The sequence below is a fragment of the Cetorhinus maximus genome, chromosome 3 (assembly GCF_964194155.1).
Source record: "Cetorhinus maximus chromosome 3, sCetMax3.hap1.1, whole genome shotgun sequence".
Classification (NCBI taxonomy): Eukaryota; Metazoa; Chordata; class Chondrichthyes; order Lamniformes; family Cetorhinidae; genus Cetorhinus; species Cetorhinus maximus.
Genome location: NC_135881.1, coordinates 110735141 through 110760615, shown reverse-complemented (window position 1 = coordinate 110760615; position 25475 = coordinate 110735141). Strand labels below are relative to the sequence as shown.

The 25475-nt window shown below is 45.7% G+C and overlaps 1 protein-coding gene across 2 annotated transcripts in view; it reads right to left on the bottom strand.

The window, feature by feature from the left end:
- scin (scinderin) overlaps positions 1-25475 on the bottom strand; it is a 134738-nt gene that overhangs the window by 41613 nt on the left and 67650 nt on the right. For both annotated transcript variants that reach the window (XR_013576197.1, XM_078538829.1), the window contains exons 7-9: positions 22711-22799; positions 19743-19958; positions 14582-14703 (exon numbers count right to left, since the gene is read on the bottom strand). Coding sequence is in view for 1 of the 2 variants with exons in the window: in XM_078538829.1 (XP_078394955.1) it covers positions 14582-14703; positions 19743-19958; positions 22711-22799 (427 nt within the window). In the remaining variant the exon portion in view is untranslated. The remainder of the gene's footprint in view (positions 1-14581; positions 14704-19742; positions 19959-22710; positions 22800-25475) is intronic.

The following is a 25475-nucleotide window of genomic DNA, read 5'->3' as shown; positions in this document are numbered from 1 at the left end:
TATAATGTCATCTTTCTCATGAAAGATGAATCGTTGTGGAGTCAAAAATTCCTGATAAAATAACTCACTGTTTTTATTAATTTCTATCGGAGTAATTTGGATTTCACTGGCCTTTCAAAGGGAACTGTGAGCACTGCTACCCAAATGATACCAGAAACAAATGAAAATAAAGGGCACAACATTTGCCTCCAACAATGGGGTGTAAAGATATAAAAATGGATTGAAATGCAAAAGAAAATATACCATCATATACAGAATTAATGGGAATGTACTGAAAATAACAGACAGCCACGGTAATTAGGATGGAACAATCAAAATAATAGAACATGTTGAATTCATACTGTGTTCCCAACATGTTTAGAAATTCCGCATTCAATGTTTGGATAATGAAGAAGTATAGATATCACATTGTATCTCACTTTGATGGCTGCTGTGACAAATGCAAACAGCAGCAGGTTCAGCATGGAAATTTGTAATGCATTTACAATTTTCTTGGTGGAAGCAGGCCTCATCAGTAAAATGAGGGTAAGATAAGTTCAGTGCCTGTAACTCAATGTCACTTAATGCTGAATAGTCTTGCATTAAACATTCCAATAACTGCACATTCTATATAAAACATTCTAGCTCAAAACAATGAGACTATAGAGCTTTGAAATCCCCCACTGAGTGAGATCGTTGAGAGAAATCCTTTGCAATTTCAAGGATATTGCATATGTAAAATAATATCCTAGGATAAATGGAATATTCCGGCTGTATCATCAAAAATGCCTTATTTTACTTAAAAACAATAAAAAGCATTATGGATTTGTCACGTAAACCTGTTAACATATTCAAGATCTAATTGAATTTGTAAAGTGTTGTAAATAGAGCTGTTATGAAGAATAAGAATCCTCAGAACAGAGTGTGAGTAATGTAGATAGTTAGAAATGTATTTTAAAAATGTTAGTACTGATGCTTAAAGACATCTACAACCTTAATATTAATATATTAGAAATACAATTTTTATGAAGCAAAATGGCATATGTTTGAGGCAAGGAAACCTAATCCATAGTACAATAGAATGCATGCCTTTGAAGTTAATAAAGATTGCTCAAAGGTTTCAAGATGTCTGCTAATTCTTTTTCATCCCAGTATAAGAAGGCTGAGAGAAAAGGACAAAATTTAACAGAATGCTTAACATTTTGATCTTTCCTTTGTATAAATTAATTCCTATTATTTGTTTCCATTTTTACTTCTTTGGAATTTTTACAATGTTTTATGAAAAATAGCAAATCCAATTGGGACAGGCACTGAGGTTGCTAGGGAACAGGATGCATCGAATGTGGGGGACTTGAATGTCCATTATTAATTGTGTCTTAGTAGCGCCACTACAGACCGAGCTGACCAAGTCCTAAAGGACATAGCTGCTAGACTGGGCCTGCATAGTAGGTGGTGAGGGAACCAACAAGAGGGAAAAACCTATTTGACCACGTCCTCACCAATCTACCTGTCACAGATGCATCTGTCCATGACAGTATTGGTAGGGGTGCCATCGCACAGTCCTTGTGGAGATGAAGTCCCGTCTTCACGTTGAGGATACCGTCCATGATGTTGCATGGCACTATCCAGCAGCTCAAAACTAGGCATCCACAAGGCACTGTGAGCTATCAGCAGCAGCAGAATTGTACTCGAACACAAGCTGCAACCTCATGGTCCGGCATATCCCCCTACTCTACCATTACCATCAAGCCATGTGATCAACCCTGGTTCAATGAAGAGTGCAGGATAGCATGCCATGAGCAGCACCAGGCATATATAAAAATGAGGTGTCAACCTGGTGAAGCTACAACACAGGACTACTTGCATGCGAACAGCAATAGACAGAGCTAAGCAATCGCACAACTAATGGATCAAAACAAAGCATTCCAGTCTTGCCACATCCAGTCATGAATGATGTTGGAAAATTAAACAACTAACTAGAGGAAGTGGCTCCACAAATATCCCCATCCTCAATGATAGGAGAACCCAGCATATCAGTACAAAAGACAATGCTGAAGCATTTGCAACAATCTTCAGCAAGAAGTGGCAAATCAATGATCCATCTCCAGCTCCTTCTGAGATACCCAGCATCACAGACGCCAGTCTCCAGTGATTCGATTCACTCCACGTGATATCAAGTAATGGATGAAGGCACTGAATACTGCAAAAGCTATGGTCCCTGACAATATTCTAACAGCAATACTCAATGCTAGTGCACCACAACTGTGCCCCCAGTCAAGATGTTCCAATATAGCTACAAGCTGGCATCTACCGGACAATATGGAAACATTGCTTGGGTATGTCCTGTCCACAAAAAGCAGGACAAATCCAACTCGGCCAATTACTGCCCCATCAGTCTACACTGAAACATCAGCAGAATGATGGAAGGTATTGCTGACAGTGCTATTATGCGGTACTTACACAACAATAGCCTGCTCACTTTGGGTTTGCCAGAGCCACTCAGCTTCTGACCTCAGGATAGCTTTGATTTAAAAATAGACAAAAGAGCTAAACTCCAGACGTGAGGTGGGAGTGGCTGCCCTTGACATCAGGGCAGCATTTGACCAAGTGTGGCATCAAGGAGTCCCAGCAAAACTGGAGTCAATGGAATTGGGGGTGGGGGGCGGGGGAAACATTCCACTTGTTGGATTCATACCTAGCACAAAGAAAGATGATTGTGGTTGTTGGAAGTCAACCATCACAGTCCCAGGACATTGCTGCAGGAGTTCCTCAGAGTGATGTCCTAGGCCCAGCCATCTTCTGCTGCTTCACCAATGACCTTCCCTCCATCATAAGGTCAGAAGCCTCAATGTTCATTGATGATTAATAATCAGCACCGTTCGCGGCTCCTCAGATACTGCCAGGCAATGTCCATCACCAACAAGAGAGAATCTGACCATCTCCCCTTGGCATTCAGTGGTATTACCATCGCTGAATCCCCCTTCATCAACGTCCTGGAGGTTACCATTGACCTGAAACTGAACTGGACTAGCCATATAAACACTGTGGCTACAAGAGCAGGTCAGAGACAGAGAATTTTGCACAGAGTAACTCAGTTCCTGACTCTCCAAAGCCTGACGACCATCTACAAAGCACAAGTCAGGAGTGTGATGGAATGCTGTCTACTTGCCTGGATGAGTGCAGCTCCAACAACACTCAAGAAGCTCGACACCATTCAGGACAAAGCAACCCACTTGATACGCACCCCATCCCCCACCTTAAACATTCATTCCCTCCACCAGCAATGCACAGTGGCAGCAGTGTACCATCTACCAGATGCACTGTAGTAGCTCACCAAGGCTTCTTCGACAGCACCTTTCAAACTCGTGACCTCTGCCACCTAGAAGGGCAAGGGCAGTAGGTGCATTGGAACATCACCACCTGCAAGTTTCTGTCCAAGCCACATACCATCCTGACTTGGAAATACATTGCCGTTTCTTCAGTGTCGCTGGGTCAAAATCCTGAAACACTCTCCCTCACGGCACTATGGGTTCAAGAAGGTGGCGCACCACCACCTTCGCAAGGGCAATTAGGGATGGGCAACAAACTCTGGCCTAGCCAGTGATGCCCACATCCCGTGAAAGAATAAGAAAAATTCTGTGCTGAATGTTGTTTCTATTATTTTTGTTCAGCCTGGGACTTTATTTCCATTCCAAGCTGCTTTCTTCAGTTAAGTGCTGTAGGGTATGGTGGAGGTCAATGTCAAAATGGTACATTTCTCATTTCTTCACTCTCTGTCATAAGGTCACTTGTATTGGGCATGACAGACAATGTCAGAGTCTTCTTGCCCCAAGGAAGAAGCATTCCATCTGGTAGCCTCACTTAGAACTGACAAAGCCCATTACAATCAGGCTGTTGCACTCTACAGTGCCAAAAATGGAAGCTGCAACCTTCTGCCACTTACTTCTGAAAATCCACAAAATAGATGGTTTAAGTTAACTTTTCTGTAATTGTGTGAAATATAGAGATTCAAATCTGAATGAATCATTCATTATGCTTTCATTTGCCAATATAAATGGTGCATTGTATCATATCAAGTTGATATCCTGTATTTATATACTACTTAGCACAGTCCACAGGATTGACACTTTAAGGGAAATTATAAATCCATTCTGTAGCAATTTTAAGCCTTTGCTTTCATGAGGTGTCTGAGATGCCTACCTAGTCCTACATTTATGCAAATCAGATCCCTATGATGTGAAGACCATGCATTGGCACTTCAACAGCCGACAGAGTGGTTCAATGAAATCTGGTTTGTAGGTCACACTCCTTTGCAAGGACAGAATTGTCCCTCTGGATCTCACAATGTATATCCGGGCCTCTATTGCCCCAAGCTTACTACCATGACATTTTGTCAACTCATTCGCTTGCACACTGCCCTCCCTGCAACTTACCTGACACGCCATGGGCAATCATTACGCTGCGTGTTCTTCGACTCGCAATAACTGGTCAGCAATTCGTCTGCCCATTTGAAGGGACAGATGACCGGTACACATAAGCGGGGCCTGCCTGTTAAAATCCCGCCCAGAAATTAAAATTCCCCTTTACCTTTTTCCATTTCCTCCAATTTTTGCTCCTTTCCTGACGTTTTTGATCTACTTTTAGTGTGAAGTTCCATGGGCATTGACTGTCCACTCGTACGTCACTCAAATAAACATTCTTCAGCTGTGAGTACGAGGTGGCTTTTCAATCTTGAAGCTGTCAAATCTAAGTCTGATCTTGTCTTCACTTGACATGCACGCTTTCCAGCAGGAGTATCCAAGGTGGAAGCCCTAGATGAATTTCCCCTTCCTAGCCAAGGAACACTAAGGCCTGAATTTTCTGGTTAGGGGCGGAGTGGGGGTGGGCATGGACCCAATCGCTGCCCGCGATCAGGTCCGTGCCATCATTTTACGTGGGTGGGCCAATTAAGGCACGCCCAGCATATTTCTCGACTTCTGAGGATAGCGGGAGTGGACATGCACTGTCCGCCGGGCCCAGTGGCGACCCGGCAGCCTGTTTAAATGAAGGTCTGGCAGCCTTTTCTAGGCTGCTCACAATGGCAAATGCAAGGCCACACAAGAGGGCTTCTGGTGAGCAGGCCAGTCCGGAGGGTAGGGCAGCAAAACAGGCCAGGCGAGAGGGTAGATCGGGGGGGACAGTGTGCCCCTCATTTTTTGTATGACTGCTTGCTGCCCTCCTCGAGGAGGTGGCAGCACGGCGGGAGGTGCTGGTCCCCCAGGATGGGAGGAGGAGGCCCCCCCACATGACGAAATGTGCCTGGGAGGAGGTGGCAGAGGTGGTGAGCTCCCACGATGTGGTGCGGCGCACCTGGATCCAGTGTCGCAAGTGCTTCAACAATTTGTTGCACTCTGGCAGGGTGTGTACCATGTTGGCATCGGGCATTTAACCCAGCAGGTCGGCTTACCCACTGCTGCCGCCTCCCCAACCCCCAAAGTCTGAGTGTAGTGACTGCGTTGAATCATTGACGGCATTTGTCCTTTGCTGGGTGGGTCAGCAGATACTGCCCATGCTGAGGTCAGCCTGAGAGAGTGATGAAGAGATGTGTTGCACCCCTGCAGCATGTGTTACACTGAGTCCCACATGACTGGTGTGGAGGCAACCTGGAGGAGCTGCACCTAGACGCTGCGTTAGAATCCCAGGACATGTCCTAGTCAAGGTGATGTAATGCTGGGAGGGGAGATTCAAGGTGGCGTGGCACTAAACCATCTGCTGCGCTCTGCACTCCACGTGCTTGCGCCTCCTTGCTATGGAAGGATATACCATGTGGTCCCTAATGTGATGTCGGCGGCATTTGGCCAAGGGGGGAGGGATGGGGGGGTGGAGGGTGGGGAACATCTTTGTGTGAGTGTTCGGCAACAGCGGGGTGAGGAGGCACTGGAGCCCTGATATGTCCCACTCTGGTTGGGGTGGGCCATGCACAGAGTCCATGTGCAATTTGCTCTAACCAATGCTCGACTCTCATTTTCAGGAGAAGAATGCTCATAACGTGGCAAAGCGTGAGAGGACTGGCGGTGGCCAGGCACAGATCACCATTCTTAGCCGCTTCGAGCAGGAGGCCCTGGATCTGGAGGGGCATCATGCACCCAGGTCCACTGGTGTCGGTGAGGCTGGGGTACCACCCAGATATTTATGCCCAACAGTGAGGTCAGCGTTGTCCTCCCAACAGCCATAGCACTGCTGAATGTTAAATGATTTAATTTTGCAACATGGCTTGACCATTGGTTATGGAAGGATGAGCGCATAATGATCTGGGGGACAGGGATGGACTTTGTCATTGTTTCCACGTTAACTGATACAATGTCCTCTTTCTTCCTTTCAGCATCATCGGAGCAGGGCCGGAAGGAGGAGCAGCAGAAGCCCTCTCTCACACCTGAGGGGCCTGAAGTCTCATCAGTATCACACCATTTCTGCGAGGCAGGCACCAGCGCAGATACTAGAACCTCGGTGGGAATTCGAACAGCGGCTAGTGTCTCGGGGCAAGTGGTGAGGAGACTTCACAGTTGCTGGAGGAGCTGACAGAAACGGAGAGTGCCCATGGTGCCAGCAGTTGGAGGACTTCAGGGTACCAGGCACATGCTCAGTTGGTGCCTGATGATGTGCCTCTGGAGTCGTCTGCGACGCAGCAGATGCAAGAAATGCGGCCGGGTGTGTGGGAGCGTCTGGGGGAGATACATGAGGCTATGCTTGGCTTGGCCTCCGTGGTGGAAGAGTCTACGCGGACGATCGCTGAAACAATAAGCCACATGTCCTAGCACCATGCATCCTCCATGGAGAGAGTGGCGACTCTCGTGGAGAGGCTCCTCCAGGAGACCTGTCAGGGCTTCCTGGGGATGCATTCGGACCTCACATCGGCATTGACCTCAGCTGGTCAGTGCCAGTGTGGGAGATGGTGTGGGCATCAAGTTTCCCAGCTCGATGCCCATCCATCCACAGTGAGCAGGGAGCTCCGAAGCGACCTAACGTCAGCGCAGCAGCTGCCTGTCGTCTCTGCGGGCTCCTCTCAGGGCGCTCCATTTGAGGGCAGCAGCTCCTCCACCCCTCTCCCAGTGACCGTAGCATCCGGTGAGGCTACGATGACTGGGGAGATGCCAGCTGTTAAACTGGCAGCTCCCTCCCAGGCAGGACCAGCACAGGCTCCACGGGCCAGAGGACGACTGCCAAGGTCATTGAGGCGGACAGGACAGCAAAGTCAGCAGGCTGTCTCAGATGCCAGTCCCAGAGATGGGGCAGCACCAAGACGTAGCACCTAGAAATGAAAGCATTAGGCACCTTGGGAACACCACGGGTTTTTCACTGGTGCTTTTGTGTTGGCTCGAGATAAGGCCCTTATGATTTTATTTGATTTGTAACACAATTGTCTATTTTTTGTGATAAGTTGCTTTGCTTGACATATTAATTTCAGATATGGCTGAGGGTGCCTCTTTTCTTCTGCAATTGTATGATTTCCAAAACTGTAATGAGAGCTATTTTGGACATTCAGCTTTATTAACAAGGCCCTTAGTTAATGTTCCTAACCTGGCAGATTTTGCACTTAGGTGTCGAGTGTCAAGCCAACAGCCCAGGCTTGTCCTGGTGGTCCATCTGTGGTGTGCCAGCTGAAGGTTCGTTGGATTCAAGCGTCCTGGGTGTCCCTGCCTCCCTGAAGTATGCCCGGGTCAGCGTTTACCCCCTCAGCATTTCCCTGTGCGTGCTCATACTCGGACTCACTGCTGGACTCATCGTGTGCAGCCGCAGCCACTGCATTGGCGTATTCATCGTCCACTGCATCCCCCCTTTCCAGCACAAGATTGTGGAGAGCGCAGCATGCAACCACTATCAGCGACACTCGATCTGGGGGGTACTGGAGTGCGCCCCCTGAGCGGTCCAGGCATCGGAAGCGCATCTTGAGAAGACCGATGGCTCTCTCCACCGCAGCCCTTGTGGTGCTGTGGCTCCTATTGTAGCGCTGCTCAGCTTCTGATATTGGATGGCGGAGAGGCGTCATGGGCCACCTTCCGAGGGGATAGCCCTTGTCACCCAGCAGCCATCCATCAAGCTGGGCTGGAGCACTGAAGAGCCCAGGCACCTGGGAGTGTCTGAGGATGTAGGCATCGTGGGAGCTGCCTGGGTACCTTGCACAAACTTGCAGAATCTGCATCCTGTGATCACACACTATCTGCATGTTCATGGAGTGGAAGCCCTGCCTGTTGATGAAGGCACCGGGCTCACTTGCTGGTGCCTTGATGGCCACATGTGTACAGTCTATTGCACCCTGGACGCGAGGGAAGCCAGCAATGGCCGCGAAGCCTCTGGCTTGCTGTGTCTGACTGGCCTCGTTCCAGTGATAGTGGATAAAGGTCAATGCACGCCTGAATAGAGCATCTGTAACCTGCTTGACACAAGTGTGGGCAGCTGATTGGGAGACACCGCAAAGATCACCCACCGACCCCTGGAAGGAGCCAGAGGCATAGAAGTTGAGGACAGCTGTGACCTTTAGAGCCACTGGCATGGGGTGTCCACCCATACAGTTAGGGGAGATCTCAGGGCCAATCATCTGACAGATGTAGTTGACTGTCTCCCTTGAGAGACGGAGTCTCCTTCAGCACTGCATCTCAGACATATTGAGGTAGCTGCTTCACCACCTGTATACCCTGGCAGCAGGATAATGGCGTCTTCTGGGGCCCCTTCCGCCTTGGGCTTCCTGTTGGCCCTGCGCCCCTTGTGCCTGTGCCTGTCCTCCCAAAGGTGGCTCCCCTGGAGGCTGAATGTGCACACCTGGCCTCCTCCCCCTTCTAGCCCTCCCTTCCTCCTCAGAGGAGCTGCTTCTAGTGGACAGTTCAGCTCCCATACCCAGGCTAAGGGAAGGCTTCCTGAAACCTGCAGGCCCACAAAAGATTCCTCACTGCAGAGTGCTGACCTGAAGGTTAGAGTCCAGAAAAAGCAGCTGGGATGCGTTCTGAAGTACTGCAGATCACACAGGCAAGTTTGAAAAACTTTCAAAAATAAATACCTGACAGTGCACATTCACAACCCCAGTGAGCCCTCTTATCCCACCTGTGGATGAGGTTAGTACAAATGTGTCCTACCCACCTGCACGTTGTGCCCATGCACCGACCTGGCGATTGCATGGGCGCAGAAAAATCCCCATCGATAGAACACTCAAGGACCTTAGGTGGCCTATTAATTAATGTCGGACATCATTGCGCGCCCACCGAGCGAAATATTGCAATGGCGCGTGGTGACGCCGGGCTGCTCGCCTGATGTCACCGCATGTCATTTTACGCGTGGGCGTGCAGGGCCGGCCCCCGCACGGCAATGAGAAAATTCTGCCCTCACTCGGCTTATCCAGCACAGCCCAGAAATCAAGTGCTTGTGAGCCCATCCAGCACAGTTCTGCACTGGATAACGTATATTCCAATTGAACCATCTGCTGAGCCGAATACTTTAACCACTCTGTCAGCACCAATAGGAAATATGAAACAATTTAAATAGGTTACATGATTATCTACAAACCAATTCCTATAAAAGCAATTTTTCTGCGAATTAAAACATTTGCTCATGTGGTAAACTTCTCTTTTCTGAATTTTATTGAACTACACGAGCTCTGTCATTTATCTACTTTTTCATTTCAGGTGATACTTGCCCTGATGGTCTTTTCTAGCATTTTTATTTTGTTAAATTTCAGCTTTCTTACAGTTCTTACAGTCCTTTTCCCCCTCTTTAAATCGTGTTATTGTTGTGTTACAGAGCATTTTGCTGTTTGTTAATTGAACTTTCATTTGGAATAGTAATTCCAGCACTTCTTTATGTTTGCAGTTGTTATTCTTGTGCCATGTTGCCTTTGCTAGTCAAGTGACTATAATCTGTATTTTGCTGTGAGAACCTAACAGCATTCCCGGAGGACAGAGCCTCCAGTCAGTAATGGTGCTCCACTTCCAAGGAAAAATAAAATTGCTGCAGTTCTACTTAAATTAAACATCAAAGAACAGCTGTATAACACCAGGCTCTGACAGCTCAACGCTTTCATGCCTTTCAATGTGACAGCTTATTGGCAGATTTACTTTACTGATGCTGATGTAATATGACTTGTAGTAATTTAATTTTCCAGAAATATAGGGTGGATTTGTCCCAGATTTGCACGGACCGCGGTAGCGGATGGGAAGAGGAATTGTGTCACTCACCGGCCGCAATGGTGGGTTTTTACGCCGTACCATCCCAACCCCGCCTCACTGATCATGCACCCCTGGGAAACAGGCCGTTTCGCTGATGGGTGGCCTCTGATTTGCCCATCACACCGTCACCTCACCGCTTCCTCACGCCGGGCACCATATTTAAAGTGTAGCTGCACGCACACCTCTCGGTGCTTCCAGCCCAGGGCTGCTGCACAGAAGACATGGCCCCAAAAGGCAAGAAGACAGCAGTCCCCCGATTCAGTGATGCATCCCTGGAATGCCTTTTGGACGAGTGGAGGCCCGCTGTGATGTCCTCTACCCCTGCTCTGGGCGAAGACCAGCAAGCAAGGCACCAATCCAGCAAGGGAGGCGGTGGCAGTGATGGTCAACACCCTGCAAAAGAGGACAGCCCCCCAGTGCCACTACAGGATAAATGGTCTCATCCGTTCCACCAGGGTAAATCATTCTTCTCATCACTCTCAACTCACACACTCACAAACCCATCACACATCCACAGGGATCTCACACCTCAAGGGACAACACCACTAACTCTCACACACACCCTCACATCTCAATTAGGCTCAGATACTCTCGAGCTCGCATCGTCATCCCATCCATGACTCTGCTCACCACACAAACATTCCACACAGCGCCATGTGTCCTGCTCACACTCTCTCCATCTGTTCTTATGCAGGAGAAGCTGGCTCACATCAGCAGGGAGAGGTCCCAGACTGGGGGTGGAGTGGCCCACATTAGGTCACTTGCTCACTTTGAGGAGCGTGCCATTGGGCTTAGTGGTGAGGGCGTGGTCCACGGTGCCTGCGGTGACGGTGAGGTCAGTGGTGAACACCCACATGAGGATCCTGCACCCCATCATCCCCCTCTCAATGTTACTGTGAGTGCTCTCACCCCTGCTTTTGACTCTGCTGCCTGCACTAATTATCTCTACTTTGGTTCACAGGGAGCTCTGCCATTCGACCAACACCCTCAGCCAGCCAGTCCCTCAGCTCCATCCACGTCCTGGCCTCCAGCCAAGAGGACGCCTCCTCCATTGAGGAGCTAGAAATAAGCAGCCTGGGAGACCCGTCACAGCGCTTACCAAACCCTGCACCAGTGCAGAGACACACACCTCGGTGGGACCCAGATCTAGAGCAGGCTCAGGTTCACAATCTGGTGGTCACCAAACGGACATGTGTCTGCAGCAGGAGGAGGCAAGTTCAGCCGAACTCCCCGGCACTCGGAAGACTGCTGGGGAAGAGGCATCTGTGAAATCCGAGTCAGATGACGAGCCTCTGGATTTGGTCTTCCAACTCATTATGGAAAGTCAGCAGAAGGCGTGGGAACATCACACAGAGCAGTTGGAAGCCCTCAACAGAGTGGACGCGAGTCAAGGGAGTGTGTCCACCTGCTCTCTGATGAAGTGCTGCCCACATGTGCATGTATGGACTCATCCATGGGGATGTCAGGGCAGCACCTAGAAGAAGTGTTAGGCCAAGAAAAGTTAAGAAATTCTTATCAAATTTGGTTGCACAGGTGAACAGATTTTGTCACTTTATAATCTGAAAATATATTCACTTTCACTGAATAATGTGTAATGGTGTCTTTCAGCTTCTTTGACAGGCTTCGTGAGTCCTCCCACTGCATCCCCCCCATTAGCAGTTCAACTGCTCACAGTTGGCCCCAGAGTGATCCTGGAGTGTGAGTGGCAGGGCCTTTCGGAGCCTCATGCAAGCATTCTCCCGCGCACGATCATTCCTCCATCACACTCGTCTCAATGTCCTGAGCATTTTCAACGCTGCCTGCTGGGGTTCACTTTCAGTTGTCCATCTGAGCTGACCTACATCACCGCCCACTCCCTGATCGCACCAACATGCAGCACTGCGAGTCTCCTTTCACTTTCGGTTTTAGAAGCATGACGCATGTAACATTTGTCTTTACCTCCCCCATCCTTTCCCCTCCCCAGTCACCCGTATCCTTTCCTCTATCATTGTTGACCCCCCTGGCATCATCTTCCACTTCCCCACCGTCACCTACAGCCAGAACCCTTGTCTTTCCAGGATGTCCAGGTGAAGGTGCATGTTCCATACCTTCTCAAAAAACTCACCCCCGTCCACATTGACCTCGTGGGCCTTCTCCTTCCCAACCCCAGGGTCCATATCTGTCTCCGAGTCCCCACCAATCACCCTCACTGTCCCATCTAGCGACACCGTAGCAACCCCACCCTCCCACCCTACCGGCTCACTCTGTCCTCTCTCATTCTGAACATTCCCTCCTACCATGTGCACCCTCAGCTCGCTCCTTAGGAGGCAGTCATAGACTCCAGAGACCTCTCCCTTGCATGTTCACCTGGACATCTTCCCCCCTTACTCTTTCCTCCCCCTGGACTCCTTCCCCCCTTGGAACTCCTTCCTCTGCCCAAAATCCTGCCCCCCTCAGAATTCCTCCCTGCCCTCAAAGTCCTGCCCCTGTCTGAACTCCTTCCCCCCTCCAAACTCCTTCCCTACTCTGGTCTCCTGCCCCCCTCCTTACTCCTTCCTCCACCCTTACTCCTTCTCCCTTCCTCACTCCTTCCTCCGCCCTTACTCCTTCCTCCACCCTTAGTCTTTCCCCCTTCCTTACTCCTTCCTCCACCCTTAGTCTTTCCCCCTTCCTTACTCCTTCCTCCACCCTTAGTCTTTCCCCCTTCCTTACTCCTTCCTCCACCCTTACTCTTTCCTCCCCTGGAATCTCCCCATCCCCCATTGACAGGCAGAGCAGATAATTGCAAACTGGTTTCACGATGTCATGAAACCGATTTTTGGCCATCCCGCCATATTATAACTTTGAGGCCCAACGTCAGCAGGCACAGAAAATTCCGCTCACGGTTTTCAGATTGTCTCATTTACAGTAATAAATGTAACATCATTCAGTGTGACAATTCAAACAATCTTCTCCTAATCAGGCTATTCTAATAAGCAAAGAATACCTTTCCTCCTCTTGATATCATACAAGTAAATCTTTAGTGCAAGTTTTTTACTTGTACTACTGGGTGAAAACATGACAGTAACGGAATAAAAATGGTGGGGAAAGCTTTCTGATTAGTAACCGCTCCCAATTTGGCCCACGCCATCTTTTTTTAATTCCTTCTTGGGATATGAGCATCACTAGTAAGGCCAACATTTATTGACCATCCCTAATTGCCCTTGAGATGGTGATGGTGAGCTACCTTTTTGAACCACTGTAGTGTAAGTACACCCACAGTGCTTTTAGGAAGGGGGTTCAGAATTCTGACTAGTGACACTGAATGAACGGCCATATAGTTCCACGTCAGGATGGTGTGTGACTTGGAGACGACCTTGCAGGTGGGGTGTTGTCCTTGATCTTCTAGGTGGTGGGGGTTGTGGGTTTGGAAAGTGTTGTTGAAGGAGCCTTGGCGCATTGCTTTGAAAGGATCTACCTACCTGACGTGGATTCCTGATTCATCAGGTAGGCCCTCTTACAATACAAGTTGGGGTCCTATGATGTACACAGGACCTGAATGCCACTTTGAGACATAACTGGGAGGATGCTCCAGATGAACTGAAAAGGAGCAACAAGATTAACTTTGAATTTTTTTTTTTGGAGATGGATGAAGCAGGGGTGCCCCTCTGTGTTCCACATAAATCATGTGAGTTTCCCCCATCCAGGAATGCCCCTTACCCCCACATCCCCGACTTACCTTGATGTTGACTAGGGTGGGCCACCTGATAATGCCCAGTCAGTAACTGATGAACTGCAGCGGCCATCGATTTGATACCCACTGCTTGTCAGGTGTGTTATCAAATAAAATCTGACATCACACAACATAAGGAACTATTAGGAGAGATGACCAAAGCTTGGCCAAAGAGGTAGGTTTTAAGTAGCATATAAAGGAGAGAGAGAGAGAGAGAGAGAGAGAGAAGCAGAAAAACAGAGATCTTCAGGGAGGGAAATCCAGAATATAGGGCCTTGGCAACTGAAAACACAGTCATCAATGGCATTAAAATAGGGGATGTGCAAGAGGCCAGAACTGGTGGAGCGCAGTGATCTTGGAGTATTGCTGTGCTGAAGGAGATTACAGAGATAGGAAGGGTTAGGCCATGGAGGGGTTTGAAAATAATGAGAATTTTAAAATTGACATTGCCAGCCCAGGACCAATGTATTGTAGTGAGCACATCGGTGATAAGTGAATAGAACTTTGTGCAAGTTAGAATGTGGGCGGCAGAGTTTTGAATGAGCTCGAGTTTATGAAGAGTGGAAAATTGGGGTCTGTCCAGGTTAATTGGATAGTTTGAATAATCCAGGCCAATTGTGTCTCTTCTGTGAGGCTGAGCAACAGTTTGTGAATCTTGTTATTAAGTCAAGCTTACTAAATTAGGGGATAATAGAGATATAAGAATTAATATACACACCAGGTATAAATGATCTCTCCCAATCTGTATGTGTAAAGAATGATGTAACAGTCTCCACCAAAGAATTGTCCATATGTACCAGGGTCAACAGGAATCCGACCATTGCTCTCAACTCGCCAAATCTAGAATTGGAGAAAAGTTTGAAAATAAATCCATTCAAATACATCTTCTCAATAAAAAGCCTGATGCAACTCTTAAAATGTCTCAATTTATCCCACAGCTGGTGAAGGATATCAGTGAAGGAGCTACGTTATGTTGAATAAGTTGTGACTTGACACACGGAATCAAAAAATTGAAAACATGAATTTGCATACACAGTTCAGAGTGCTTCATTCTGGCCTGAATTTTCCCCCCATCGGGCGGGCTCGGTGGGAACGGTTGGGGAGCTGACCGCCGCCCGCAATCGGCTCCGCACCACGATTTCACACGGGCGGGCCAATTAAGGCCCACCCTGTGTGGATTGCAAGCGGTTGCGCTGAAAGTGCTACCTGTGTAGGAGGGAGAGCAGGCCTGGTGCGCAGTTCAGGCATGCGCGCGAAAGAGTGCTTCAATCTCCCTAAGGCACAGAGCAGCCTCAGGGAGATTGAAGCGCTTTTTAAACAAATAAAGACATTAAAAATTTAATGAAACATGTCCCCTCATGTGACTGTGTCACATGAGATGAGACATGTTTTTATTTTCAAAGTAAAATTTTATTTAATTTGTATTAGCTTTAGGAAACCTCATCCCGCTTGTGGATGAGGTTTCCTAAAAAATGTAAAGGCCGCTTGGCCTTTTCGCCTGCCCATCAGCCGTTAGGTTGGACGGGCAGTGTAAACGTCAAGTCAAGCTAAATAGCTCATTAATGGTCTTAATAGTCCTTTCAATTATCGGCGGGCGTGCAGCCGACTCCAGTGCGCGCCAACTGAACAAAATGTCGCACGAGTGCGCGATGACGTTGGGGCGCATGCCCGATGTCATCGCACGTCACTTATGTTCGGGCGTGTCGGGCACGCAACCGCACGCCGAAGTTAAAATTCTGGCCTATATAATAACTTACTTTTGAGCTGCAATCACTGCCATATAATCAAGGAAAATAACACATTGCGGGGAAATGGTGGCGTTGTGGTCATGGCACTAGACTATTAATCCAGAGGCGCAGGCTAATGTGCTAAGAATATGGGTCCAGATCCCATCATAACAGGTGGTGGACTGCAAATTCAATGAATTAATATACTCAATTCAATTTTAAAAAATCTGGAATTGAAAAGTTAGTCTCAGTAATGGTGACCATGAAACTGTCATTGATTGTTATACAAACCCAACTGGTTCACAAGTGTCCATTAGGGAAGGAAATTTACCATTGTTTGGTCTGGCCTACATGTGACTCTAGACCCAGAGCAATGTGGCTCACTCTAAATGCTGTCAAGGGCAATTAGGGATGGGCAACAAATGCTGACCTTGCCAGTGATGCCCATAATCCAGGAAAGAATTAAGAAAAATGTTTTGATTTTAACTGGGACTGCTCGGCAGGAAATAGTCCGCAGTGAGTTGGCCATTTGTTTTATGCCTTGCTCAATTTACCTTCACTACAGTGATGAGGCATTAAACTATGGCCCTGTCTGTCCTCTCATGTGGATGTAGAAGATTTGATAGGCAACTTTTGACGAGCAGGGGGTTTTCCTGGTGTCTGGCAAATGTTTATCTCTCAATCAGTATCAATAACATGGATTACCTGTTTATTTAGATCATTGTTATTCCTGGGATCTTGCTACAAGCAATTTGGCTGCCATGTTTATCTATATTACAATTGTGACCATACTTCACAAAACCTATTTCATTCCCTGCAAAATGTTCTGTGATGTCCAGAGGTCATAAAAGACTATTTTTGTGTAAATTTTTTTTTTTGCTGCTATGTGTTTGCCTTGATACTAACCAGATGGGTTACAATGGTCTCTTCTGGTGTTGTATAATCCTATTCTTGCCAACCCAAAAATACAAGTTCCCCATAAAGCAGAAGGGAGAATCACAAAAAGAACCAAATTAGGCCATTATCCTGCACTCTTCAGCAACAAATTACAGAGTGACCCTGCCAAAATCTTTGGGCAGAATCCACAGGTGGGATTAGGTTTCATGAAGGGTTTATAACTGTAATAACATTTTTTATTAAAATTCATTGACATGTCCCAGCTCATGTGACACTGTCACATGAGAGGATATGTCTGAATAATTTTTTTTAATTCTTTTTTTCAAGTTTTCAAAATCAGATTACTCTCTCTGAGGCAGCTCCGTGCCTGAGGGAGATTTCTGTGCTCTTTCACGCACAGACGCGAAAGAGCGCAGGCCCTGACTCTCCCTCCTCCCCCCGCCCACACAGGCAGTGCTGAGCGCTTCCAGGTGTGCCTTAATTGGCCCACCCATGTAAAATGGCGGCGCGCAGCCAATCTCGGCCGGCTATCAACTGCGCATCCGCACCCACCCAGCCCGCCCAACAGGGAGGAAATTCTCCCCCTTGAGTCTAAACTCCCTCCCAAACTGGCATAGAAAAACTACAAAAAGGAGGCAGATTTTAAGAATTTAAATTTTGATCACTGTTCTTTGTCACTGAGGTTCATTATCATCATAAAGTCATCAACCCAATGGAATAAGCCAAAATTATTAACTGCTCTAACTATAACTTAATTATAGTTAATGGCCTTCTAATTCTGATAAACATAAATCACATAACCATCACAGAGGCAAATGATCATCAGTCATTATTGATTGATGATATTTAACATCTTTGATTTAGTAAGTGACTTTAGACTATTCTATTTGTGCCCTTTTATATCACAGAGTCATTTCTGATGACAGCTGCAGAATCTGAGACAGCCCAGAGGGTTAGTTAACCCAACCTTCCCCTGGTGTTAATGGGGCAGCAACAGGCTCAAAATGGGTTGGGAAGCTTTATCATCTCATTAAAACCTACAATGCATCTGACTCCATTCTGAAAGAGCCTCTCAATGGGTGTCCAAAGTGCTCGCTCCTTTCAGGTGATGGCCCCTTTTAATATGGAAACCAGGGGTTCTTTGACATAAATAGGAACCCAAATTTCCATTTCTAGCCTAAGCCTGCACTGTGCATACTCCATTCAGCTCCACTGGTCTTGGAACCGAAGAGGCACAGCAAAGTTGTTTTGAATTATTTTTGTGGGCCACAGGAAGGGCAGGAGTCAACAAACATGATCTGGGGTGTTGCCACCCTGGGACTCTACTCTCTGCAATTGTAACTCCCACCCCCAGAACCTACCTCACCAGCAACCGCCCTGGCCTTATCTTTAGGGGCAAGATTTTACACGTCGGCAAGCGGGGGCAGGGCCCGCTCGCCGACATGTAAAATGATGCACGGTGGCATCGGGGGGAACTCCCGACGTCACCACGCCCCATTTAAATTTTTAGGAAGGCGGGGGCACAGCGAAATCAGCTGCGCGCCTGCTGACCTGTCAATGGCCAATTGAGGCCATTGACAGAATCAGTTAAATAATTAAAGGACCTGCCCGTCCAACCTTAAGGTTGGCAGGCAGGCCAGGAGCCCCAGTGCGAACTAGAAAAAGCATGAAACCTCATCCACAGGCGGGATGAGGTTTCATGTAGGTTTTTAAAAATTTTAATCAAGTTTTTGTGAAAATTATGGACATCTCCCAACTCATGTGACATTGTCATATGAGGGGACATGTTAGGAAAATTTAACTTTTCTATTTTTAGGTTTTTTACATTTTGAGTCGATCTCCCTGAGGCTGCACTTAGCCTCAGGGAGATGAGCGCACTCTCGATTTTGGGATTCCCCCCCCCGCTGCCCACACAGGAAGCGCATAGTGCTTCTGTGCAGACGTCACGCTGGGCAGGCCTTAATTGGCCCACCCACGTAGAATGGCAGGATGCAAATGGAACAACCTGGGCTGGTAGAATTTAGCATTGGATTATCATTTTGCAAGCAGACTATTCAGCTCAGCCATAAAGGTCGGAGATGCAGATACTAGACTGGAAGGGCCCTCTCCCAACAAAGGGGATTATCTGCCACAAGATTCAAAAAATCTCTGTGACTTTATTCTGAGATTCACCCTAAATTACCATTTTGATTTGAGATTTGTGTGTGCGCAAATTTCATACATTCTTAATTCATTACTGTTGAGTCACATATACAGCACTAACTGGAACTAGTGTAATTTTGAGCCACTTCTAATACTACAGATTGCACTCTTCTAGTTGAAAAGATTCAATAATCTGAAAAGGACACAGTAGCATAAAAGTAAGACTTCAATCATGATAATGCATTTACAACATACAAGGCTTGTTAGTAACACAGAGCCAATTTGTTTTTTTCCATATATAAATGGAAAACAAGGACAAAGCTTTTATGCATGATGGAACTCTGCTTATAGATAGCAACTTGTGTTTAAACAGGGAATTCTATTAACACTGAAGTTACAGCAAAGAGAGAGAGAGAGGATGGTGGAGGAGTGGTTGGCGGGGGGGAGGCGGGGGGCGGGGTAGTTAACTGATTAACTGATCTCTGTTGTTATTACCACACTTCAAAACTAATTTATCAAAGCGGTCACCAGCAGAAGGCAGCCTGCAGTATGGATTGGTCCAGTACAACATTTGGTCATCAGATCAGTAAGGACCATGTCACATTGAAATAGCATTTACTGACAGCACAACTGGTTCCTTCCAATCTCCACTATCTGCCATCTGAGAAAGTATGTAGGCCAGGCTTGTCCATCCCGCGGTCTGTGGGCCGGATTGGGGTCCCTGAAGACTCTCTATGTGGCCCCCGGAGCCACAGTTCAAAATACTGGTAAGACAGATTAGTAAAGTTGAAGAATTCTGCAAAGGGCTGCTCCTCCAAACACAGGCTGTTACTTTCCCACATTTGTGCGAGAGAAACAGTCTCTGACTGGATGAGCAGTGATCACCAGCAACGGTAAGTATGCTGGGGAGAGAGAGAGGATTTCAGGGTAGGGAAGAAGAGAGAGAGAGGTGCTGAGGGGCCCAGGGAGAGAGAGATGGAAGACAATCTTAGAACTGCACCAAAGCAGAGACTCTGAAAGTGAACAGCATTACAATGTAGCTCCTCAGACCATTAATATTCAATTTTCTCATGACGCAGCTTTTCTCTGTTTCACATGAGGATTGCGAGTTACCTCTGTCTTTCCTGAACCGTCATCCACCATGTTATGCTTTGCAGCCATTTGAGGACTGGTGTGCAATTTTGAAGCATCAAATTTAATCTGCTTGATTTTTGCAATTGTCTCAGTGACATACACTTTTCCGAATCCCTCGCTTTGACCTTTGTCTTTCCAATTCTTAAAGAACTGTTTGAAGGTTGGAGTTTCTCCTCCTTCAGGAAGTACTTGAATCTGCAGAGGAAAACAAAGCTTTAGTTTCATGCTGTGGCAAAGTAAGATACATTGGTAGCAGAAATTGTATAGACCTCATTATCCTTGCAGGCTGTCAATATGTCTGATTTTCAAGTGACTATTGTGGTGCTAACTTTTTCAGTCCGCCCTCTCCGCATAGCAGCTAAAAGAATGACAACTACACGAGTACTGAAGTGTAAGCAGATGGTGTACTCCACTTATCATGGGGGCTGTTAATCTGGGCAATCTGATAAACAAACATCAAATGCTGATAAACCAGAAATGGCATCTGTGCAAACCAAATATAGATTTGTTTAGGCATTTATAGGAGTTCACACAGACAAGCTAACATACACTAATGCTCTTGGTATTTTGTGTGCAACCAAAGTTTTCTAGATCTCTTTAATCCAATTCAAATTCACTCTCCATCTGAACTCTAACACACTCCAAGCTCCAAGACTCAATTTTATTCATGGGGTCTTCATGATCTGACACCATTCTACAGGTTTCCTGTATTAGACAACATGTACTGCATAACTATTACTGCATTACTAATTACTCATGCCATACATGATTTCTCCAAATAGAATAGACAATGGACTTACAGACACATCAGTTCTGCACAAAAACATACTGCTATTAATAGCTTACAGTTATTAAGGGATCTGCTAGATATCCATAGGATTACATAGGAATATGGCACAGAAACAAAGACATTCAGCCTAACCGGACTGTATTCCAATGTTTATACTCCACTCAATCCTCCTCCCATCTTTCCTCATCTAAATCTATTAAAGCTACCCTCTCTTCCTTTTTCCCTCATATACGTGTCTAGCTTCCCCTTAAATGCATTTATACAATCAGCTTCGATCACTCCTTGTGGTCACAAGTTCCACATTCTCAACACTCCTAGGGTAAAGAACTTTCTTTGAAATTCCCTACTGGATTTCTTGGTAACTATCTTATATTGATGATATCTAGTTATGCTCTTCCCTACAAAAGGAGATATTCTCTCTGTATCCACTCTACCAAAACGTTTCATAATTTACAAGACCTCTAATAAGTCACTCCTCAGCCATCTTTCTTCAAAAGAGAAGAGACCCAGCCCGGCAATCCTTTCCTGATATGTATACCCATGCATTTCTGGTATCACCCTTGTTAAGCTTCTCTGCACCATCTCCAGTGCCTCTGTATCATTTTTATAATATAACAACCAGAACTGCATGCAATACTTCAAGTGTGGTTTAACCAAGATTCAATACAGGTTTAGCATAATTTCCCTCCTTTTTAATTCTATCCCCCTAGAAGTAAAACCCAGATGTGGAGTTTTGCCTGGAAACTCCAGACCTCATCCAAAATGGTGAGGGGACACAGGATCTAGAAGTCTTGTTCCCATTTCCAACAAATCCTATTGTCAGTGGAAGGGAAAAGGGGTTAGGATGTCATTCCCATATGGGGGAAACCTAAACCCAGCAGGGCCATTTGATTGCAGTACTGATTTCAAACAGACCCCATTTTCACTGGAGCGAGTTCTGATTCCTACAGTGTGTGACTTATGATTTTTAAGAGTAGACATGAATGGTCATAAAAGATGGATAAGGAACTGTCAAGCTGTCAAGTTATTTAAGACCTCTGCTCTTTAAATTTTGAAAAAAAAGGTGATTGCTCTGTCTCTTGAATTGAAAAAAAATCGATGCTTGCAGTTTTAATAGCTGTTTATTGACATTTCCATAAGGGCTATCATTATAGTATTATTACTGCTTGACTGCTTCTACAACCTGTCGTTATTACAGTAGGGGGCTGTAGGTTCACGGTTTGATTGACAGATCCATGAAGTTATTAAGGTATTGAATACAAATGTTTGTTTTTGTAAGTAATTAAGTTGAGGGGACAGCGGGCAGCGATCGGCTGTGCCCCCGCCCACACCCACTCCCGCCCAACCCCCCCGACAGGGAGAAAATTTTCCCCCTGGAATTAAGTCTGATAATGACCACAAAACCAGTGCTGATTGTTGTAAAAACCCATCTGGTTCTCTTATGCCCTTTAGGAAAGAAAATCTGCTGTCTTTGCCTGGTTTGTCCTACATGTAACTCTAGGCCCACAGCAATGTTGTTGACTCTTAAAAAATGCCCCACTGAACAAGGGCAATTAAGGTTGAGCAATAAATGCTGGCCTAGCCAGCGATGCCCACATCCCATGAACAAATAAAAAAAATACAAATTCTACATTGTGAAGCTAAAAGCATAAATTGACATTGTAAAGTATTAGTATAAATGCTATTATATAGTCTATTATATATTTGTTCTTATTTCCTTTGCATGAGATGAGGAAAAGGAGAAGGCATAAGTAATTGTTTAAATTTCTTCCACAGTTCGAACTGACAGTGATTAATTGTACACTCAGAAACAAATATGCACCAGCTTGTCAACTTGACCAGGGTAGATGTGACTGAAGGCGATCTGGCTTTTTTCTATTCTGTGTAATTTATAACTTCTGCTTTATTTGAACTACAACTATATTAAATAAGCAAAGTTTTGATGGCAAAGGGGCTGCTTAGCTAGGGTAGTTGTCTGTTTTTCAGTACAATGCAAGCAATGGACGGATACTTCTAAAAGGCAATGATGAGCTTCAACTTCATTCGAGTAATATCATTGATTACTTTCAACCAAACAATAAACACACCCCAAGCACTTCTTGTGGCATATTCTGGTCCTTATTTAATGAAACATAATTTTATTTGAAGATATCCTACCTGGCTATTGGGTGGGTAGTTCATTTGTTTTATGAATCCCTCAGCAGTCTTCATGGCTGCCTTTCTCTCGTCTGGGTTTGCATTTTTACCTAAACACCAGAATATTTCCTTATTAAAATCAGTATCAGTGAGAAGTTATGATTAGTAAAGCTCACATAAATTTGTGTTTGTTTCCATTTGTATTTTAATAATAAATTGACTCAAATTTATTATTTGAATTTTTTTATACTTGGCTTATTCACTGCAATGTTGTATCCTTTCCTTATTCAGGTGTTTCTTACCTTCATTTGCTTTAAAGTGCAACTGCAGCAACTACCTGTTAAACAGTAAACAAAGCTAGAATTGTACAATCTCACAGGACAAAGCAGCCTACTTGATTGGCACCTCATCCACAAACATTCACTCCCCCCACCACAAACGCACAGTGGCAGCAGTGTGTGCCATCTACAAGATGCACTGCAGGAACCCACCAAGCCTCCTTGGATAGCACCTTCCAAACCCACGACCGCTACCACCTAGAAGGATGAGGGCAGCAGATACATGGGAACACCACTACCTGCAAGTTCCCCTCCAAGCCACTCACCATCCTGACTTGGAAATATATCACCGTTCTTCCACTGTCACTGGGTCAAAATCCTGAAACTCCCTCCCTAACAGTGCTGTGGGTGTACCTACACTACAGGGACTGCAGTGGTTCAAGACGGCAGCTCACCACCAGGGCAATTAGGGATGGGCAATAAATGTTGGCCTAGCCAGCAACGCCCACATCCCGTGAACGAATAAAAAAAAAAGGCCATTTGGCCAATTGGCTGTGTGTCAGCCCTTTGAAACAACTTTAGTCCTAATAATCAAGCTAAGGAGTGAAATAATTCTTATTTCTTTCAGTTGAATTTTGAAGAGAACATCTATTTTTTTTCAGTCATCCATATGGCTAATATGCCATAAACCCTAAACCATTAACCCTCCTAAACCCTCAATGTGTTTGATTGTGAAACCAAACTTTTTCTATCTGTCTGAAATGCAATGCATACACTTTCCATCGGGACAATACTCATTCACTTAAAGCCTGAGGACTTAGGCACTGGTTTAGCAAAAGCCGAGGCTTGGTGGATTCTCAGCTGTGCTTGAGCTTACTGCAAGAGATTAACTCACTGAAATCACACAGCTGACCAGCACGGAGCACTGATGAGTTTCCCAAAGATTGTTGTGGAGAGAATAATCTCAACGCCCTCCAGCCCCACCCATGCTCTCCACCCCACTCCCCACCTTCCCCACACCAAGTGAAGGATCCAGCCTTCCATCTCTAATCATGAGTCACGGAGAGAGTCAACAATCAATGTTTCCCTGAATTACCGCAGATTTGTATGGTTCAGGGAGCAGTTGGTCGAGTCTGCCACAACGGATCAACTCAAAGTCTCTCATTAACAAGCCTGTTATTTTGTTATTAGTTCAGCCTCAATAACCATGTTAATCCTTCTTCCTCTCCCTCCGGAGGATAGTCGCAAGTTGGTTATTAAAGAACTGACAAGTGTGGTTTTCCCCACGGCTGAACAGACAGCAGGTGTCTGAAACACCATGGTGAGCAGCACCGCTCCTCATAAAACATGTAAGTGTACAGATACCATTCTCCTTAACATGGCATGTGAACACACACCATATCCATTGAACAGTAGCTCCTCCTGGAGGCTCAACACTTCAGTAGCAATAGCTTCTACCTCGCAAATTAAGAAACAAACTCTGGGTGTGGGAGCATATTCTCAGACGTTCAAGGTTCCAGAAGAAGTCTTTCAGCAGTTGTCATCCCAAGCTTCAGTTTTCTTATATATATTACATTCAATGCTCCTTTATTTCAGAGTGTGGGAGAAAAATATCCATGCACCAGCACCTCATGTTTACATTGCATTCACATAAAAATTGCTTTAGCAATGCAAACACAGAGAGCTGTGTTATGGTCCTCACTTTTCCACAATCAGAACTTTTGAAGCATTTAATTTAAAGCACCATTTTGAAACAGCATTTGAAACAGTTAATTAGTCAGCTTAATCTCTATTTGCAGCACTTCAGGTGAAGGCCCACCGCCACCTCAGGGCAACTAGGCATGGGCACTAGATGCCAACCTCACCAGGAACACCCACATCTCAAGGATGAATAGTATTGCTCTTGCTGCTTTTGCTGTCTTAAACTAGTGCAATTGTTTTAACATCACAGTTAGCTTGACAATTCTATTGCACTCACAATGAAGTTGCATTGATTACAAAAGCAATCTTTTGCCTGGAGTATGTGAAGATGAAGTAGGCATGATCCAGGAGTTGTTATGAATGAGAGCATTAGCTAAAGAGGCCAAAGGATCAAAGAAGGTTCAAAGAAAGAAGAACACCACCAAAAAAAGTGACTTGCTTGTTGTTTGTTGGATTGATCTTGTGCATTTGGTACAAATTGGTAATTATTTTTCTACATAACTGAGGTAAATACACTTTAAAAAGTAGTTCATTGAACGTAAAGGCTTTTGAGACATCCTGAGGATATAGAATAAAGCTCTATATATTTGGAAGATCTTTCTTTCTTGATTGTCAACTCAAGCCAGGTTAGTTTTATTTTAACAAATCATATTAGTATATTTTCCTCAAAATGCAATAAAATTGGATCACAATTTGTTAATTTTTATTTTTTGACAATGAGTATTAAAACAAAGACAATCAAAATAACTAAAGGATAGGAACTGTCCTTTGTTTCACCAGGTATTAACCGTACTGTCAACAGCACTA